The sequence below is a fragment of the Zophobas morio genome, unplaced genomic scaffold, assembly GCF_036711695.1.
Source record: "Zophobas morio isolate AGI-343-1 ecotype UQ-CSIRO unplaced genomic scaffold, CSIRO_AGI_Zmor_V1 ptg000017l, whole genome shotgun sequence".
NCBI lineage: Eukaryota > Metazoa > Arthropoda > Insecta > Coleoptera > Tenebrionidae > Zophobas > Zophobas morio.
The window spans coordinates 9168392-9189770 of NW_026972122.1; the positions used below are offsets into that span (position 1 = coordinate 9168392).

Sequence of the window (21379 nt, forward strand, 5' to 3'; positions counted from 1 at the left end):
AAGTTTAAAAAGCCCACCGTCGCCTCTTGGCAATGTATCACATTCAACAGTATAAGTAGTACTATCATTCCAATGTTCGTGAGTACCTCATCAGCCTGTAGTATCAATGTAGCTTCTTTAGTAGTAAGATGATGATCGGAAACCTAATTAACTGCAGAAATACCTGAGACATCAATCTTATTAGACGAATACAAGATCTTCAGACAAAAACAGATGATGGTGTCTGCAAATACCAGGTATTTCAGATTTTGCATTTATGTTTATTGATGAATGCAGATTCCGTTTTTGTCAAAAATTTATTGCTTGTTGTAATCTTTAATTTTAAATCTATTATTTCATGTGAGGTAAGAGAAAATTTTGAAGTAAATCAAGTATTACGAAACTTGGCTATGAAAACATTTGGATGTTTTTTTCTTAAACTTTTTGGTTAACCCTGACGGAATAATTAATTTTCTCGCACTTTTGTCACTTTTGAAGATTCAACTTTGTGCTTCTTTTAAAATGCTTGAAATTTCTATTTTTTTTGAGAAAAGAGAATCTATGTGTATGGAAAAAGTCGCAGAAGTATTCCTGCTACGATTCGAGTTCTGGGGCAACGGTTTCCGGAAGAAAATCTGACAAAATTCCGAGTTAAACATGTGCTTAATTTATTTCAACATACCGGTAGTGTTTGTGAACAAAAAGGAGTTCGTAATAAGCAGTTCTCAGTGAAGTGAACGAAAATCCAAACATGAGTGAGTATAAGATCTTTGGCAAGACAATTAGAAATCCATGTTTCAGTTACTCCCATTCAGCGTATTTTAAAAAAGAATAAATGTCATCCGTACAAAAATTTCTTTGCATCAGGAACTCTCGGAAGCAGATATTAATAAGGAAAACAGACTAAATTTTTGTAAAAATATGTTAGGAATGATCCACGGTGACCCAAATTATCTTTTTTCAAAATTATTTATTTTTCTTTTCTTTTAGAAGCAATAGCCTAGTGAACCTTCATAACATGGACTACTGGTGAGTTACAAATCCTCACTGGGTTAGGTATGTTGACAACTAACACGTTGGGTTACTTAACGTATGGGGAGTGATTATTAGTCACCATGTTATTGGACCACACTTTTTTGATAGAAATTTAGATGGCCAAATGTAGTTCGAGTTTCGCCAAAATGAATTTCAAGATTTGGGTGATGATACTGTTCCTTTAAATTTGTTAAATCATACGGTCTTTATACAAGATGGTGCGCCACCACATTTTGAAATTACTAATGGACCGCGTGATAGAGGGTAATCGAAAACGAACTATTTGGACCGAAGAAGAAACAACCTATTTATTTCATAAACTTACTGAAAGAGAAGAATATCCTATGTTTAATGGATGGAAAGCGCCTGAGGACGAGCCAGATTTTCAGTGTATTAGTACCGTTGATATCTCAAGTGGGATACCAAAGAGATGTGCCAAATTTAAGAATTTAAAAACTAGATCTTGTATTCTATAAAAATTATAAAAAATAGTACTCCCTATAAATAAGCAATTTGTTAGCTCTCTACTATAAATGCAAAAACCATAACGGCACAAGTGGCAACGACCTTGGTGATTATGACCCAAGCTGAAGCAGAACCCTCATCATCTGAATCAATGGTACCAACAGATGTGGTCATTGAATGTTATGAGTACGACAGTGTGCCTGATTTTGATGGAGCCATACCAGCAGTGGCGGCTCGTGAAGTTTTCTTCAGAGGAGGCTCAAATTTGAAAAGCACTACTTTTTATATATTTTATTATCTGTATAGTTTTTTTCGTCATGCCCACGAAAAGAACACTCTTGCGTTGACAGATAAATTATATTGCATCGATTAGTCTTTTCAAAATTGCCCAATTTTCACCAACTTTCTCGTAACAGTTCTCCCTTTTATGAGCCGAATCTAAATTATTGGCAATGTTTTGCTTACCATCCATTTCTAATTTAATCGAAGAAAATATGTGTTCCTGTGATTTTTCATGCCTTTCTATAGCTCGTGACAAATTTTGTAAATTATTATAGCCTGTTTTACCCCAAGCGGAAGATTTATCAGTTTATCACTTATAAATAATACACAATTCCAACAGTATAATTTGTTTCTTAAAACCGATGCCGTTAACTATTTAGTTTTATTATAATTATTTTCATGAAGTGCTCTGTTTTGTTTCTAATTGTAACTGTCAACACCATTAATGGGAGTGATGGTGTTCGTCTTCCCTTTTATACCCTTACCTACGTAAAGCCTAAACACCACCACCACTGAACAGGGAGCTCGCGAAACCACCTCAATGTTTTTCCTACTTACACCCGATTGCTCCAACTAATAAGAAAGAGATAAAGTTATCTGCACGACTTGATCTGAAAAGAGATGAACTAGCCGGAGGCTAGCGGCTTGGAGCGGCTGTGCGATCAACGTTTTAGCCAATGCAATGCACACTGACGGTGCGTCAAGGTTACGGTCTCATTATTCAGATGCATCGTCGTTCGGAGGCTAGCGGCTAGCAAGCCTCTGCCGCTGAAACCAAACGCGGAGTGGTGTGAATGTGAATTATGATTGTGAGGGCGCAAATATAAATTTTTCCGACATTTTAACCTGATATATGATGAAAGTAAATGAAATCCAAGAAAATATTCTGAAAAATAACAAATGTCTACAAAAATATAAATTCTTTCATCGAAAAAAATTAGAGGAAACTCAGCTCCAAAAAATAGAGGAGGCTCAGCCTCCCCTGCCTCCTCTGAGGAGCCGCCACTGCATACCAGGCAGTAGTAGTTCCGAAGAACCTAAATGTTTCATTCCGCTTCCAAATACACCAGCAAGAACACACGAGATGGAATCACGAAGTGTGAAACCAACAAAGAATAAAATCAAAAATGGAGGAAGTTTTAAGAGATTCGGGAAGCAACGACAAAAAATGAGAAAGTAATGGAAGAAGACAGAGCACAGTTTCAAAAATTTTTAGATACACAACAACAAATGCTGACAATGTTTTCGGAAAGCAATTAGAGAATTAACAAAACGCCGAAGAAATAGCAGCAGTAATGATGAAGACTGATACAGGGTGACTGCGAAATAAGTGCAAATATTTTAACCACGGCATCCCCCACCCTAGTAGAGCCGAAATATAGAAAAAATAAATTAAAAATCGAATGGGGCAAAACCCCCATGAACCACCCTCGATACGAAGGCACTGGGCCACCTTGTAAACAGAGTTGGAAAAACGTTCGAATAAAAACGACCTAAACACTTTCAGTTTCAATTAAAAGTAAAACCGACTTTTTGCTGCTTATCATTAGTTCATTCATTTACTCATTCATCGTTAAAGGTCAGTGTGAAAGTTTTTTGGTAATTTTGATTCTGACGGATGTTTGGTCCTTGTCACAACGATTTTAGATTGTTTATTGGAACAGAAATAAGAGGAACTTAGAATGCTACTACCTTTTTACAAGAAATGTTGAAAATGTTGTCCTTGACTAGCAATACAGGCGTCAGAGCGTCGCAAGAGGTTTGTTGATAGGTAAAAAAACACCGGAGTAGCGGCTGCCACTTTCACTTGTTGAAGCTCTTCGATAATTTCTGGACACTGTTGATTTCCACAAACAAACTGTTTCATCCAACCGATACACATTTATCGAAAACCGTCTCTTGCAATCGTACTTGTTGACGACTATGTGGAGTTTGATCGGATAAAAAGTGAGTTACACAACGTGGACAATCAGCGGGCTCTAAACCCTCTACTTTGTCAACATGGTATGGATGTGGCCGTATTCTTTTAATGTAGGATGCACTACAAGCTGTGAAAATCCACCTTCTTCTTTCTGTCCTATCACGGCCACGATCGTGAATTTGAAGTTGAAGGTACCATGATCTCGGAGTTGCTGTACCACTGATGCAAATTTTCGCGCACACCAATTACTCATATCGACATAATCTGCATGGGAAAACTCCACCATAAACCGATTTCACCGACCGCTCGATGCTAACTGGCCCTTTTCGTGTTTTTCACGTTGCGATTAAAAAAGTGCCTGATAAAGTCACTTTTTTGGTTCTTAGTCCGACTCGCTCTGTTCCATTCATTGTAGTAATTATGTAGGTCACAAAACAGTCCAGCGGCGCGTACAACAATTTACATTTAATTTCAAATAATTTTTTCTAGACACTGCTACTACCTAGGACCTTGAATTTTACCCAGTGACATAATCATATTGTGAGCTATTTCCCATTTTTTTTTTTGCATGTATTTCGCAATCACCTTGTATATTTGCTACGACTTTTTTCTTGCATTCAGACAGTAAGTATTATTATAATTGTGATAATTTTAGTTGTTTTTTTTTTGTGTACCTTTTCTAAGTGCAATTGACTGTTATTTGCTTTATTTTAGTGCAAATAATTGTTACCAAATGTAATCGTTTTATAGTTTTGTGAAGAGTAAGTTTGTGTTTGATTGGTTCAAGTATATATTTTGGTCCCAAAATTGTGTTAACCGCTCTTACAAATTCATGCAGTATTTTCCATACTGTAGATTTATGAAATCCAAACTGATTGCCACCTACTCTGTAAACACAGCAGCTTGCTAAATAATATAATGACATATCTACTTTCTTCTCAACTGTTACATTTTTATTTTTGATAGGGTTAGGTTTAAGGGTTAATATATATATCTCGTAATTGATCACATATAAAGTTGAAAATAGTTTTTGACATTCGAAAATTTTCATAACAATCTTTTTCACTAAAATTTCTACACACGACGTTTTCCCATCAGTCACTGCTTCTGACTTTATTGGGTCCCTTTTTCTTATGTCGTGTGGATTCCACAAGACACTGCTGATAATGGCGCAATATGCAATCATAATACGAGTTAATGTACAAACTATCACTATAACCTAAGTACAGCAGACAATTTTTTAGATTAAGTACTTACCGCTGTATTTATCATTCGCTGCTTTCTTCTAGTCCCCCACCAGTGATACATAAGGCAACAATTAATTATGCTGTAGTGATACACGATTATTATTAGTGTCATCAAAAGCAATAATATAAATTTCTTTGGATGACGTGACATGTTTTTTTGACCAAATGGTTACAACACACCCACTAGCAAATCTTTAAAACACTTTTCTTTTCCCTGCTTCGTACTATCTGCTACTGCTACACAAAACTTTAAACAACCGTGATGTTATACTATTCTCTTTCCCAAACGTCAAACTCAAACCAATTTCAAACTACAAATCACTGGATCAAACGGACTGTTTTTCGTGATATAAACGACCGTAGATTAAAGTGAGTTTGACAAGTTTGATCGTCTCGAAATTCGGTCGGATCGAAATCTACGATATAAACAAACTATGAAGAAATGGCGTGACCAAATTGTGTCTGTGACTCTGTTTATTGAAAAGGCGCCTTTGCGTTTTTATTTGTTTAACCGCATTACGCTTTAAATAAACAATGTAACCAGAAAGAAGAGACTTTGAAGACTTCTCCAACACTGCAAAACCCAGACTGAATCACATATAATGCGAAAATGATAAAACTTGTGAGGATAAAAAAGCACTATGACGAGCTTTCAAACGAACAGATATAAAGTTTATAGAAATCTCTTCAATCGACTGTTAATCACAATGAAAGATGCTCGTACTGCTTATGGGGATTGTGCTGGTGTGGCTGATATTGTAGTCTCGCTCTAGTCACAAACTCATTCTTAGGGCCCGGACTTTAGATTTTTTGCCTTTTTGTTCCTGTTTAAGGCATTTACATAAAACTTGGATGTAAATGTGTTTCGCAAAAAATAACGTTATTTGAGCCTACTTTATAATTGCCTAATTGCCTAAAATGAGAGTATGTGACCTAAAACTGATTTTTGTGACCTAAAACGTCCTAAACTTGCTGTTTTGCGGTTAATTTCAGAAAAATCCACACAATGGGTGAGCCGAAAGCAGACCTTTCCAGGAAACAACACCAATAAAGTGAGGCAGTTCTTTGAAAGACGTCTTGCGCCTTTACTTTCAATTGTAGTACTTTATCTTACAAACAAGTTTGTAACACATTTTTATTAGTTCTTTTGTAAATGCATTTCCGCTAATACCACTTGCCATATTTCTGACGTTCAGTTAAACTTGTGTCGTGGTGTAAGTTTGGTGTTCACTTGTGAAATATTCTTAAACATCGTGATGCCTTAAGAAAAAACCTCTAACACGGTTAAGGTTAACCACTGGCTCAAATCCATGGATGACGCCAATATATATTAAATTGCCAACGATGCCAGCGGATTATTCTGTAATCTATATATATTATGTTGTTGTTATTTAAGTAACATACTATATTTTAATTTTAATGTTGAATATTCAAGTTTAAGTGTGAGAAGATGTTTCATTTGGAACAGCATGAACAAGGAGACATTCACAAAAAGAATGTAAAGAACCCAACTGATGTAGAAAGATCTTTTTTATGTTTAAAAAATATTTTTGCAGATAATAATCGCACATCAATGACATGTAAAAATCTAGAATGGTATATAGTTTGTCATGCGAATGCCCGCTTGAATAAATTATTTATTATATTACATATTACGAGTATATTCAAAACTTTAAATAATTAAATATATGTATTATGTTATTTAATATTGTGAATAACTGTTAAACAATATAAAGACTAAAAAAAAACATAATTGCTTTGAAATTTTTTTCAGATTTTTATCAACCTATTTGAGGCTATTTCAACATTGTTATAACCTAATTTGAAGTTTTTTAAAGCTTATTTTAGGCGCCTTTTTCGTCATTTTTTGTGACCTAAAATTCGGGCCCTACGTCATTCTTGACAGCGTTGAGTTCCCAAAACGGTATTTTGTTCAAAGCTGAAAAAATTAGAATGTTCTAAGACTTCCAAGTCGTCTGGTTCAGACAAAATTAATGTTTGGGTTTTGCTAAACTATGTCGACACCCTTTACCAACCTCTAATTTGTCTTCTGATAATGCAGTACTGTAACTAGAAGATAGCCATAGTTCAAACTAAATTTCAGTACTTTATTGTAGAAGAAACTTATAACTAGTTACGGAATATATCAGTGGCGGCTCGTGGTGATTTTTGATGGGTGGGCAAAGCATTATAGGTAGGTTATAACATGTATGAAAAAAATATATATACATATATATAATTAATCATTTTTGTGAGAACGTGTTTTTGTTTTGGTGCTGCATGTCAATTAATATAATATAACAAATATTTTATGTATATTAAATATATATTATTTTATAAATGTTACTTACAATGTCGGTCAGCAAGAACCAACGAGGACGTCGAAGACTCTTGGTAGAAGAGAAAAGAGGAGCAAAAAAAAGGTTCAGCACATAAATAGATTTGTTAGGAGTTTATAGAACTATAAACTCAAATAATGATCGCAACATGTACAAATTTTGAAATAACATGACGAGAAAACATTAAATTTTAAACCTTTGAGATAAGCTACACTTAGAAAAGCAGCAATTTGGAAAATTATTGTAAAAGCAAAATTATAAATGCCAAACAAACAAAACATAAATTTTCAAAATACTAACAAAGTTAACAGTAACAAATAAAATAAAAATAATTCTAAAATAATCGTTCTGAAGACCACCAAAGACTCCTCCAAAAAACTTTTTAAATTTATCATCGAACTTACTTTAAGAGAAATTTGCGATTCATCTTGTTCCCGAAATGTATGTTTTTGTGTAGCCAAGAAAATTATCATATCGAATAAACGCCGAATTTAAGAGAATTTTCTATAGTTTCACTTCGTTTTCCAAGTAATTTTCGTTTATTCAGATTGGTCATGTTTTTGTAAAGCAGTAGCGATATATTTTATATCGCTCTTCTTGTGGAATTCTAAAGTATTCGTAATTTAATTTTAAGTTAAATAGCAGATAATTCCAACAGTTTTGTTGGTTGTTTCACTACCGATCAACCAACTAATAGGTACCTAATATTTATTGTCCGAACTTTGATTAAAGCCTTTATTACTGCCACGAGAGTTTGTGATGACCAATTGTTTCATTTCGGGACATGATCTTAATTTATAAACAAATAATTCATAAATATCAAGTTCCATACTACTGAATTTATTTATTAAAAACAAAAACTCAATGTCTTTAATGCCTTCTTTACCACCTCTCTAATATTATTTGCACAGCTTACAGTAGGATTTGCCATTAAAAAAAATTGCTAGAAAGTACCTACTTTGGTACCCGCCTAACTATTTGGTAATTTGAATAAGCTACATTTTATAATTAAATGCACTATCCATCCACAATGCAGTTTCTGATCTGACTGAATTCAATTGAGTCGTGTCTCCGACGAGGACGAACCATGCCGAGTGCTTCCGATTTTCAGGGTGGATTTGCCCACCCATCCTAGAGCGAACGCCTAACAAACCTGTGCGGACAGTCTGAATTAAATAATAAATTAAGCGTATATTTAACTTTTGTTGACTCTGCTACAGCTAAATTTATGAAACAAAAATACATATGTAATAATAAAAAAATACACATGTCAGATACGTACTGTAATAATAAATGTATTACTTATTCTCATCATTAGTTATTCGGATTTTTAAATTTATAATTCATTATAAAGTTTACACGGTAGTAATACAAGAATATGGTTATTACAAATTTTCATTTGATATGAAAAAGTATTTATTAATTATTATGGTGTTGCTCTTTTCTATAACAATAGTATTCAAGAATTTTCGCATAACATTATTTTCCTTACTAAGTACCTTACCCATATTTCAATAGAGTAATAAAAATAATTACCTCTATACTTTTACAATACAGAAGAAGTAAAAAAATCGAAATTAATGTATTGAATCCTTGAATCGAATATTGAGAGATCCGATTCTGCAGCGTTTGAGATATACGTTGAAGGCAGGGCGTCCTGCCCCGCTTGCAGCAAGAAAACACGGATACGCAAAGACGCGCGTTTCGAATTCTTTACTCTCAATTACGTACATAGAAAACCGAACGTATGTCGTTGCTTACAATCAAGAGGGTGGACCAGGGTGGACTAGCCCATCCTCACATGAACCGTATAACGCCGAGATCTGACGCACTTTTTTACAACTGCAATTTCTCAGTTGCGGAAACTGCGGGATGTAATGAAGAAAATCCGTTGGCTTAAATGATGCTTACGACGATAATTATTTGTGTATATGTACATATAAAATATTTTAAAAAAGAAAAAAAATCAATATTTTACTTCGTATCATAAACAATCAAATAGGGTGGGCATTGCCCACCCTGCCCACCCCGAGGAGCCGCCACTGGAATATATTACTCTTGTGCAATTGCAAAAAGCATATTACTAGGCTTCGGATTTTAGGTCATTAAAAAATGAATAAAAGGAGACATTTTTAGGTCCCAAAATTGACGAATTATGTTATAAAGGTTAAAAACCTGGAGGAAAAAATATTTGCTCAACGAAAAAGCATACATCAAAAAAATGTATACCTATTTAAAAAAAAAACATTAAACAAAACATTATAGAAACAAATATTTTGTATAACAAACAAAAATATGATTACATAAACAAACGATCTATAGTTACGTCCACTAATTCTAAGTTATCGCAAAAAAATGGCGATCAAATTAAAGCAAGTCGCATTTAACAAAAAAGAAAATATTAATTCAGGTATTTAAAATGAGTTAGAAAAGCAAACTATATATTTCTCTAAATTTTAGATTGTAAATTTACACCTTTGATCGCTTAAAACACTTTTAAGTTCTGAAAACGTGCGTTCCAGATCACAAGAAATGATGGGTGCAAAATTAGATAATGAACAATTTACGTTTTCATTTATGTATGTATTGTTGGTAGCATTTCCATTACCGCAAATTACGTTATTTACTGAACATATAAAATCGTATCCTGGATTCTTTTTTAATAGAGAACATAATTTTTGGAACGCCATTTCCTCCACCTTTCCTGGTGTGTTTTTTAAAGATGTATACACTTTTTCCACTATTTCTATACTTTGGTTTAATTTTAAACCTATAGTTTCTAATTTTAAATTATTTTAAAGTGAGTTTTAATGTACAAGAGTTCATCTTTAACGTTTGCTTTATTCAGGATTTCTTGGGCTTTTTTAATGCTTTGTGCATCTGTGGCTTCAAATGACATTACAACCTAAAAATATTCGATATAAGAATGATAGTAAAAAAACCATTATATATTTACTAACTTGTTTTAAAACATCAAAGTGTTCTGCATTAAAACAATGCTGCTTGAATCCAAGTGCTCCACCTGGTTAATACAGGCTCAGGTGGGAGAGGTGTATTTGGTAAACTGTTTTTATAAAACTCTATTCTTATTGGTGCTTTTAAAAAGATTTTCTTAACATTGCTAATTATCCCATTGACATCTGGATAATTCACTCTAATTGTTTCAGGCACTAAATGTAACCCATGTGTCATACATGTTAAGTGTGTTATATTTTCATAAAACACCTTCAAATTAGTACCAGTTTTGATCATGTATGAAGCACCATCTGATACAAACCATTTAAATTGTTTGAGTTCAGTTCCTTTTGGCCACAATAAAGCTACAAATTAACAATTAAATAAATTATAATAATTTCAGTGCTTAAAATTACCAATAGCACACCCAATAATTCGTTTATAAATCTCGAGATTGTGTTGCTATTAGTTTTATCAAGCTGCTTCAAAGCTAGTAGAAATGGACGGCCAGCTTCTTCAGAAGATAACTTTCCAATTACTAAATGGGCTATGCATCTTTCTAATCTGGATATCATTGTTGCCAATAGAATTTCTAATTTGTTTGATTACCTGCAAATTATAAAATTTGTGTTAAAAAGTTTTTAAATAAAAATTCTAGTGCTCAACATATCGTAATCTTTTCGTAAATAATTTTTTCTCACAGTGATTTCTGAGGGTAAATGCCTTCCTGTATATGTATGCATAAAATTTTTAAACTCAGGACAACTCACTTTATTCCATGGAATATTTGCTGCGGTAAATGCCCTACATAAATCCGTGCAAAATTGCGTAAAATCATTGTCGGAACTAATGTTTAATAAAGTTCGTTTACTGGATTTATTCTTGTTCTTTTTATGTGCATCGCCACTGCAGTGTTGTTCAAAGTGTGATTTTTTTTCGCACTTAAACTAGGAAAGCAAAATGTGAACATAGTTCAAGCTTCAGTATTTTAAATGTTTACTTACAACTTTTCCAAACACTTTGCAGAATAACTCGTTGTCTTTGGTTGAAGAAGGAAATTGAAAATTAGTGTCCAAATTATTCCCTAACCATAATTTGATTTTATCTTTCATGGATGATTTTACCTGAGGCATTTTGAGGATTTTTTACTGCATGCACAAAAATCAAAACCGGCCCCAGCACACTCACTAACACGCAAAGACACTCACTATCCCTAACACTAAACTTTTAAAATAAAATGCTTTTTCAGAGATTCACCTCCTTCCGGCTATAATCTAAATGAAATGCAGGCCAGCGTTGTCAGTTGGCGACACCAACCCGTACCATTAAACTCAAGGGCGTTGTTTACAACCCATTCTTAAATAATCTGCCAGCCAAAGCAATGAATTCACGGAAAATCTCTATTGTGCAAGCACGTCCGCTTCGTTGGTCGTGGAAGCCTATTTTAACCCTTTTAAAATTTACAATTAGGTCGTTCAATTAATACTTTAGGTCTCTAACGGTAAATTAGGCATTTTAGGTAGTAATAAATGGGCGTTAAATAAACAGAATTTTTTAAATTCGGATAAATATATAAATTTCGCTGCAATGCGTAGATATAAAAGGCAAAAACCTAAGATCCGAAGCCTACATATTACGAATGGGTGTGTAATTCAATGAGTGTGTAATTGTTTTCTAATTCGACTTGTGTGCTATAGTTTTTCTACGACTACCACAAACCAAATTAAAACCAAATAATCCACTCAAGTTGCCCATTTAATCTTGGTATATTTTCTTAAACAATGAAAGTATGCAACCAAATATACTTCTATCAGCATTCCCAAAACTGATTATATCAATTGTAAATATTCATTCACAAACATGAAATAAATTTAGTATTACTATGATGGAAGTAGGAAAAAAACTTTGATGCCTTTTGAAAAAAGTGTTTTCTTAGAATTTTTCTTCTCGGTAGTCAAGTGCAAATAACGATTATTATCTTTTTCTTTAGGAACTACGACGTAAGAAATAAATTTTTACTGATGCTTTTGTATGCCACTTGCTCTGAAAAATAATTCCAAGGTAAGGTGGTCCTGTAAAAATTGTTCTAATAAAACAACTAATAGGTAGCATGAAATAATAATCTGATTACTGGTTCCCTCTCCTTCAGCAACATTTGTTAAATAGCAACCGTGAAATTGTGTACGCGTGTGTAAAATTGTAATAGGCGGCGGAACAAAGTAAGTTTTAATAAGTCTATTAATATTGTAAATGGAATGCTACATTGTAACCATATTCAAAAACAAAAAGTCTTATTATATTACAATAATTTTCGTTATTAACAAAATACGACTGAATAATCAAACCTGCTAAGAATTTATTTTCAAGGCTTAAACAATATTATTCTGCAACGGAATGACGTAATACTATTTAATTTGTTAGCCTGTGGAACGTATGTATAACAAAACAAGTGATGACCCAGTGGCGATTAAATACAGATAACATTAAAAAATTATTGGTTAAAACGTTTTATAATATTTACTTACTTATTTAAAGAAATTTATAGATAGGCACTATACTAAATATATATACTACAATAGTAAGCGTACTGTAACGAAAACTACAATTATAAACTTTATTTCAGATGTTCCTAATCTACTTGATTTCTTTTCTATTGCTATTATATTACCTCTTCACGAAAAACTACAACTACTGGGAATCACGTGGAGTGCCATTCGAGAAACCATTTTTCATTTTTGGCAACTTCTACAGTATAGTGGCCCGAAAACAACACATTTTCCACCGAATACGTGACATCTACAACAACTTCAAAACACCCTATGTTGGTATATACATCCTCAATCAACCAACACTGCTTGTCAGAAGTCCAGACTTATTGAAGCGAATTTTAGTGAAAGATTTCGATAAATTTTTAAATCGCAAAATTGCCTCCAATGAAGCCGTTGATCCAGTGGCAACCCACAATCTTTTCAGTGCTCGAGATCAAATATGGAGAAATCTACGGGCGAAAATTTCTCCGGTTTTCAGTTCCGGCAAAATGAAAATGATGTTACCTTTAATGAAGGAGTGTGCATCTGATTTGGTGGTATATCTAGAAAAACACAATAACGAAGAAATCGACGTTAGAAATATGTCAAAAAAATACGCTGTGGATATCATCTCTTCGTGTGCTTTTGGAATCAACGCATATTGTCTTAAAGAAGAAAATTCGAAAATATTAGAAGTTGCTACAAAGTTAGTCGACTTCAATTCTTTCGTCAGGAGCATCTCGGTCTTTAGTTACTTTTTCGCACACAAGTTGGTTGATATTTTCAGGCTTACGTTTCTTGATAAGACCTCTTCTGACTATTTGGTGAATATGTTCAACACTACGATTAAAGAACGTGAGAAGAAAAAAATCTTGAGGCATGATCTTATAGATTTGTTGAACAATTTAAAGAAAAACGAAACTTTTGACGACAGCTATCAGTTTGGTTAGTACTTAATCCGAGTTAATATTGTTGGAGATTAAGATAATCTTACTTTTAGATGAAATTAAAATGGCTGCACAAGCTATATTATTTTTCACAGCCGGTAATGATACAACATCTCTGACAATTACCTTTACTTTGTACGAGTTAGCTCTAAACAAAGAAATACAAGATCGACTAAGGGAAGAAATACGAGAAACTTTTGAAAAACATGGTGATTTTACTTACGAAGCAATCCAAGAAATGACGTATATAGACATGGTTTTTAATGGTAAGTAGATCTCCTTGTTAATTCCAATTAGATCCACCTTTGTCATCAATTATTTTCAGAAACATTGAGAAAGTACCCTACAATTACTTTCTTGAATAGAGAGTCTGCTACCGAGTACACTTTTGAAGAAACAGGATTCACTTTGGACAAGAACGTTTCTTTATTGATTCCAGTTGCTGGACTGCATTACGATCCGGAGTATTTTCCCGATCCGGAAAAATTTGACCCTGAACGATTTAGTGAAGAAAACAAACAGAAAATAATACCCTACACTTACCTGCCTTTTGGAGATGGCCCAAGAAATTGCATTGGTAGGTGTTTGGATTTAAAATAAGTGTTTTAGTAGAATTTACAAATTTTAGGTCAAAGGTTTGGAGTTTTGGCGCACAAAATAGCTTTAGCTTACGTTTTGAAGGACTTTGCGTTTGAAAGAACAGAAGCAACAGCTGTTCCACTTGAGTTAGATACAGCTGCATTATTTATATTTACCAAAACAGGTCCTTATTTGAAAGTCACTAAGATTTAATGTTTTCAATTAAGTAATAATAATATCAGCACTTACTTTTTTTTAATTTAGTTTAGAATTTAATGCATCAAATAATAAAAAGTATACACAGTAGCGCTAGCGATATATATATTATTTTTAATTTACTTCTGATAGGCAACACCCAGCAGCTGTTTTTTTTAACAAGAGTATCACAATAACTCTTTTAAACTGTTAATCGATTTCTATTTGGGTCAATGTTTTGATAGCATTATTTCACAAAATACATTAAATAAACAAACTGAATAATAAATGTGAAAAAATAGATTAAACCAAATTACCAGCTTGCGTCATTCTAGTAAATGGAATTTGTCTGTCTATAAACTTTATATCTATAGTCAGTTTTCGTAAATCTAACCAATAAAATGCATAACGTTCACAGTCAAATCCAGTATTTCAAATTTAACAAAAGGCCTGAAAAATTCTCACCATTTTTTCGAATATTTCCTCATAAATCAGGCAAATATCGCTTTTATAGCACTCTTTTGCTATTTCTTCTGCTAGCAATTTGGTGTTTGAGAACCAGAACTGAAAATATTCGTCGTATGGATACAGTGCAGCTTTTCGACCTAATAATAAACTCTGTGGCACCATTTTGTATTATATTGTCAATTATACGCTGGAATGCCCAAAAACGCAAAATTCAACGCTTGTTTGAAATTTTGACAGTGATTAACAGAGAAGTTCATCGATATAAATTCAAGACGCGTTACAAATTAAAAATGAAATTAGCTTGTATGCAACTGTTGATCTTATCGTTCATAGGTTGCGAAGTTGTTGTCAGTCTGTGGACCTCCGGCTTTCATTTTTTTATTAAATACATTCCCGCGTACTTCAACGTTTATACAGTCGTTCTAGTAATTTTACAGTACGACTTTATAATCACAATTCTTCAGCAAGACTGTGTCGCTTTAAACGACAAATTATCAGAATTATCTGTGCAGTTAATAACTTATCAGAAAGTAACATCTAACACTCTACGTCCGATTTTGATACAAAATATCGATATAAAATTTTTTTCGAGAAATTACAAACGTATACAGGACGCAGTCGGATTAATTAACGAAATTTTTGGGGTTCAAATTCTTCTTACTTTTGCCATTATAATGGTATTTATATGCAGAACTCTTAATATTATTTTGAATTTTTTATTGAATTTTGCTCATGACAATAGGTCTCGTATTCCTCTGACAGTTACAAATCTGTGGGGTAGTACTGTGTTTGTGGTAGGTAAATAAAAAATAAGTTTGAATAAAGATAAAAACAAATTATTTCAGTGTTTTGGTTTTATAATATCGGCAACATGTTCAAGTGCTGTTTATGCAATGAAGCAAACATCATTTATTGTTTGGAAAGTGTTGGTCTCACTACGTTCGGTTAACAGTGGTGATAAACACAAAACAAGCATTTTCGAAGAAGATTTAATACTTTTTGCTGCAATATCGACTAATGGAATGGCAACTTTTTCTGCCGCTGGTTTTTACAACGTCGATTTTAGTGTTTTATTTTCCATGCTTAGTTTTATTTCTGCCTTTGTTATACTTTCGATGCAGTTATTTTCTTCAGTTGTGACTGACCGGAACGCACATTTTAAACACTAATTAAATTAAAACCACACAAATAATGTAATTGTTCGTTAACAGTCGCAACTGTACAAAACTTACGTCACTAAAAAATGTAGGGAACCAAAATTTTTGTACAGTAGTAGGTAATGTATGCAATTAAAACTTTAATTTAATTGGTGGTCAAGCAAAATGTTTATACCATTACTAATTGGAAATAACAAATAGACATTTAACTACAGGAGTAAAAAAGATATCACATACTTATCATGTAAACTAATGCAGTCTGGTCAAGGACGGGATCTACTTTAGTAAGAGATTTTGTTTACAATTTCAGAAGTGAATCTATTTTGTCGGGACTCAATGTTAATACACTTTCGGAGTTCCAGTTTAGTGAAGCAGATGTTGAAAGTCTCTGAAGAGGCTAAAACCAAAAATGATTGCTGGTCCTGATGTTATACCATCTTTTCTTTTGAAAGATTGTGTAGTTTTGCTGGTATTAACCATAATTTACTATTTCTGAAAACCAGTGTTTGGTCTAATCTACTCCTTCCACACCGATCAATATACAGTTAATAATATTAATAGCAATGAAATAGCTGTTTGCTACGCAGATTTAAAATAAGTCTCTCTTTTGCATTGGTTGAGTAACTATAATTGGGGCTTAGCTTGCTGTGTTACTATTACGTTATTAATATTATTGTGTAATGGAACTTAGTTTTGAAAAGAGAAGAGTGGGCTGATTAAAAAAAGCGTTGACAGAAAGAAAATAGTATCTGAATGTTTAATTTTGTTGATGTTTTGTACATTTAAATAAATGAATCATATTATAATTGTTATTTATATTATTATTAGGAGAGGGTGCCAACAACGTTACCATACTTGACCAAGGGCCTTACATAGATTTATGTTTTTTGAGAGGAAGAAACCATTCATGCGCCCATTTCGATATAGTTTTCATATCAGCATTTATAAAATTAGATTTGACACGAAATCAAATTGTGGTGGGCCAGAAGCCGCGACAAGAGTACCAAGGGCAGGGGATATTGGTTGATAACCGCGCCGTGTTGACGCAAAAGTTGGAGAGAAAGCCAGTAAGTCGGCCAGCGAGGTGAGAGATGTTGTTGCAAGAACGAGAAGAGTTTGGAACTCAGGTGTGCCCTATACCATACAATTCACCATCTAGAGAGTGTACCGTCATAACAGTCACGGTTCCTTTTTTGTATAAACACCGGCCCATTTCTGCGTACCGTTTCAACGCCGCCTCGTCCCCAGAATCCGAAGCAGCCCCGTCTTGTTTTTTTTTTAGTTTGATAGTTTCCTCATTTAACCAGAGTATTATTTCTGCCTGTCGCGACAACTCATAAGACCGAGAGATTCCTTTGCCCCGATAGAGTACTCCAAGTGTCTCCAGAGCAAGCGTCCCCATAGGAAGTGCCAGTTCCCGTGGCGTTAAAGCGACCTCTTCACCAACACTGGCCAGGCGTGCCTTAAGCAGCACTAATTGTTTCAAGGCGCGGCACTGAGGTACGCCGTAACCCCCACTAGGATTTTGGTGAAACCCAAACCGTTATCATCACCAACCCCCGAGTTCTACACTCAAATAATATGACTGGACCATGAATAATTCAGATCCAGAACGGATTGTTGTGGATCTTCACTTAAGACTTGCCGTTGAAAACTAAAGGAACTATCAATGATAACCTTAAAAGTCCTGCTTTTCAGAAATTCTTGAATCCACTTTATCAAGCGACTTCTCATTTTCTAAGGGATGTTTCAGGCGGTGGGTGGGAAATTTATTGAAAGCTTTAGACAAATGGAAAGAATTAGACAACATCGACGGGATTGTCCTTGTCTAATTCCTACAAAAAACTTTGCTAGATAGAGATCTGCGGGGGCAAGGCCGTGCTGTTCAGAAGGAATAATGTTACTAAGTCATCAGGGATTTGCCCACATTCTTTCAAAATGCAGCAGATATCTCAAGTCCGCGATATTTAGTTTTATTTAACTCCTGAAGCTTCACACGGATCTCAACCTGAATTAAATCAACACTTCACCTCAATGAGGAGTTGCTAAATCTGTAGCACCAGCTAATATTCTGTAGTGTAATCATTTGCAAACGTGTCAGCGAAAATATTTGTAACTACTTCATTTTCTGTTATTAGAATACCATCGGAATTGTGAAGTTGAGGCTTGCTAACAAATCTACCGAAATAAGAGTCAGCTAAATCATATAAACTATGCACCCGTTTTGACAATTTAATGTGCCTGTCAGACTCTCAGTAGAACCACTTGGTGCAACCTTTTAAAGACGATTCTTATATCATCTTAAAATAATCTAGTAAAAATGTCGTTAAAATAAAAAAGATAGCTTAAAGAAAATAAGGAATATACGTGGTGATTTTGCGCCGAGGGAAAAAAGGCCCTGAAACCGCATTTGAAAGATAACAGTAATTTTCTTAGCAAGTGCGGGAATTACACTTACTGCGCGCGTTAGGAACAATATTTTTTCTAACGGCCTCTTTCAGGTCTTTCAGCGATTAAAATTTTCATAATGAGATTTATGAATTGCAGCACATACAAAAATCGTATCGTCTGACCGTTGAGTAGCCAAGGTATTGCGAACGCAGTTGTTTAATAAACACAAATAAGTTTTTCGCAAAATACTTGTCAATAATACCTCAATAAATCTTTGATATTTACTTATATTTTACTTCCCGCACTAGTGGGGAAAACTATCACTTTCCGCACGCCGTTAGAAAAAAAATATTCCAATAACAATCACCTATAGCACGTTAAGGGATTCGCAGAACTTTTCCCCTTTTCCCTTTTCGGTTGGTACCTATTTTAGAAACTTGATCCTATATCTTGTGTGGGTAGTATAAATACAAACGCGTGCTGAAATAGGGTACGTAATTTAGGTAATTTGCAATGTCACCATTGGGGAATTGTTTAACTAAAAAAGTCACGTTCGAAGGGTAGGTGTAATTAATGTAAGATCTGTTTTTTAACGATTTTGTAATCTGAAATGTTGTAAAATTTCGACGATTCACGTACACGTACGGTTCTAATTAAATCTTACCTACAATAATAATGTGAGTGTTCACTTAAAACGCGTGACAGTAAACTCACTTATGAATTCTTTACTCATTTCAATAATGATGTATTTAAACTTTTGGATGATTTTACCTAAGTTATTATATAATGCATTGATCATAACTCCTCAGTCGGGATTTAAAATAGACTTCATTTATGACACTTAAACTAATCTTACACATTGATCTATTTTGACAGAAATATCTTTGAAAATTATACTCAGTTAAATTAATACACACATCTTACACCTGACAGGGTATAAGGTACAATATGCGGCAGGTTTTTTGGGTATAGAAATTTTGTGTTTGTGTGTATAACTATTTTACCTGTCAATCAAGTAAAATTGTCGAGGAAGTGTGAGAAACCACATGTGGTGTTTCCCCAAGTGTTAATAATTTGAATTTACCGCCACACGATTGTAATAACTTGAGTATCACCAGAGAACATAGAGAAGCGACATAGAGGCTGATTTTGCAAAACCACCCTTATTGACATTGGAGTCCTCAACCGCCAAAGGCAAGCGCCAAATTTAAATAGTCGATGCCAATAAAAACCTTGCTTCACTATAATTGTAATTCGTGTGACCTGAATGAAAGTGAAGGAAACAGTAAGCAGCTTGTAATATTCTGGTAAATCTAGTGTCAATTTATCGAAAATAAAACGCGTCGTTAAAAATATTATGACATTTCTTCTAGTTACTTTTATTCCTAGTTAGAAACAAACACTGCTACCAACATAAATTCAGAAGTCCTCAACCGTCATTTGATTTAAACTATGGGGCTTCTCTATGTTCTCTGGTATCACCATGCAGTTTCTTTAATTAAAATTTCTCTTTTGCCTGATGTCTTTAATTAAAATATTTGTGTTCATTGGTACAATTTGCTTTTGAAAGCTGGTTAAATTTGCGGCTTATTTCACAGCTTTTTACTCCACAGCAAGAAGGAATAAACGATTTGTCCTCCATATTTTCCATCCACTTTTCCGTCCTTGAAGTTCACCAAACGCATTTGAACGCATTCCGCCATGAAAAAAACGATGTAGGCTTCCATTTTGTTGTTCATAATTCAAGGCCAAATTTTAAATTTTGGCGGATTTTATAATTTTGTGTATATGTTTAGATTAGTATCACTATCACACTGCTAAAGTTATGGAAGCCTTTTGTGGATGCCTTTCACCAAAAATATCAACAAAAACAGAAAAGATTGGTTTGATCAATTTATATGTCGATAAAATGATCATCTGTTAGTAAAAAAATTGAAAGAACTTCCTTAAGCCTTGAAGCACAATCAATTCTGAATCGTATTTTGCAGACAAAATTCATTTTAATAATAATTTTTCATTAAAATAAACATTGTTATTGTAAGATTATAATTTATGACTGTTGCAAACACGATTAGTAAGTTTTTAGTGGAGACAAAGATATTGAAATTTTAGAGTATTCGGTTTTGTAGTTTCTAACATAAAAGTATAGAATGTTGTTGTATTTTTTAATATTTTACTCAAACTTCGGTAAAGCTAAAATAAGGGTACATTAATAAAGCACACGTTCAGAATCATATTATCTTGCACATTTGAAATAAATGTTAATCCTAAAGTAGATCCAGAATTTCACAGTAATCTGCCTAACTGCGAAACGTCAAGGAAACATAGTACCGGATGTTCAGTTGAAAAGTCATTACACTGGCATTGCTACACGTTGTCTGCTGTCATTTATTAAATTTCAGCTTTATTGTAGACACAATTAGAACTAAATGACTTTCAAGTGAACAGGCGATACATAACTATATACATACATACATTCGGAAAGTAAAATCAATAAAAAATAACGTTATTTCTTAATAACAGAAATTTATTTGATAGCCCCTTTTTCATATTACAAGAATAAAAAGAAAACCAGTAATGAAGTGAATTTATTCATCGTCTAAAAATATTTTTAATGATTAAAGTACACCATTTCCCAGTTTATTGCATTACAAAGTTAATGGATTCTGTTTAATAAAATACTTTTACTGTGTACATACAAACAATGAAATGGCATGAAGCGTCGCAAAAAATTCGATATTATTTTTATTTGTATAAACCACTGGCTAAAATCTCACGATTTTTTTCTATATTACCAAATAATTCGCAAAAGTATCGATGGTGCGTGCTAGTATGTTTGAACATATTCTTATGGATTATTTTTTGCATACTTAGATCTTTCGACGGAAATC

At 33.6% G+C, this 21379-nt stretch overlaps 2 protein-coding genes across 2 annotated transcripts; both read left to right on the forward strand.

Moving 5' to 3' along the window:
• The first annotated feature begins 12346 nt into the window (after window positions 1–12346).
• LOC135130260 (cytochrome P450 6k1-like) lies at window positions 12347–14536 on the forward strand. Its single transcript, XM_064057614.1, has 5 exons — window positions 12347–12442; window positions 12847–13696; window positions 13752–13964; window positions 14024–14275; window positions 14327–14536. Exons 2-5 carry the CDS (start codon window positions 12847–12849, stop codon window positions 14488–14490), a joined length of 1479 nt encoding a protein of 492 aa, XP_063913684.1. The 5' UTR covers window positions 12347–12442; the 3' UTR covers window positions 14491–14536.
• A 143-nt stretch (window positions 14537–14679) lies between these two features.
• Window positions 14680–16845, forward strand: LOC135130261 (uncharacterized). Its single transcript, XM_064057615.1, has 2 exons — window positions 14680–15734; window positions 15786–16845. The coding sequence occupies exons 1-2, from the start codon at window positions 14874–14876 to the stop codon at window positions 16107–16109; spliced, it is 1185 nt and encodes a 394-aa protein (XP_063913685.1). The 5' UTR covers window positions 14680–14873; the 3' UTR covers window positions 16110–16845.
• Window positions 16846–21379: the final 4534 nt, after the last annotated feature.

What these genes read in the sequence shown, in the direction of transcription:
- LOC135130261 (XM_064057615.1), top strand. Translation starts at nt 14,874, where the DNA reads ATGCATAACGTTCACAGTCAAATCCAGTATTTCAAATTTAACAAAAGG. An exon ending in GGGGTAGTACTGTGTTTGTG is followed by an intron (nt 15,735 to 15,785) that starts GTAGGTAAATAA and finishes AAATTATTTCAG; the next exon opens with TGTTTTGGTTTTATAATATC.
- LOC135130260 (XM_064057614.1), top strand. Translation starts at nt 12,847, where the DNA reads ATGTTCCTAATCTACTTGATTTCTTTTCTATTGCTATTATATTACCTC. An exon ending in TATAGACATGGTTTTTAATG is followed by an intron (nt 13,965 to 14,023) that starts GTAAGTAGATCT and finishes AATTATTTTCAG; the next exon opens with AAACATTGAGAAAGTACCCT. An exon ending in TGGCCCAAGAAATTGCATTG is followed by an intron (nt 14,276 to 14,326) that starts GTAGGTGTTTGG and finishes TACAAATTTTAG; the next exon opens with GTCAAAGGTTTGGAGTTTTG.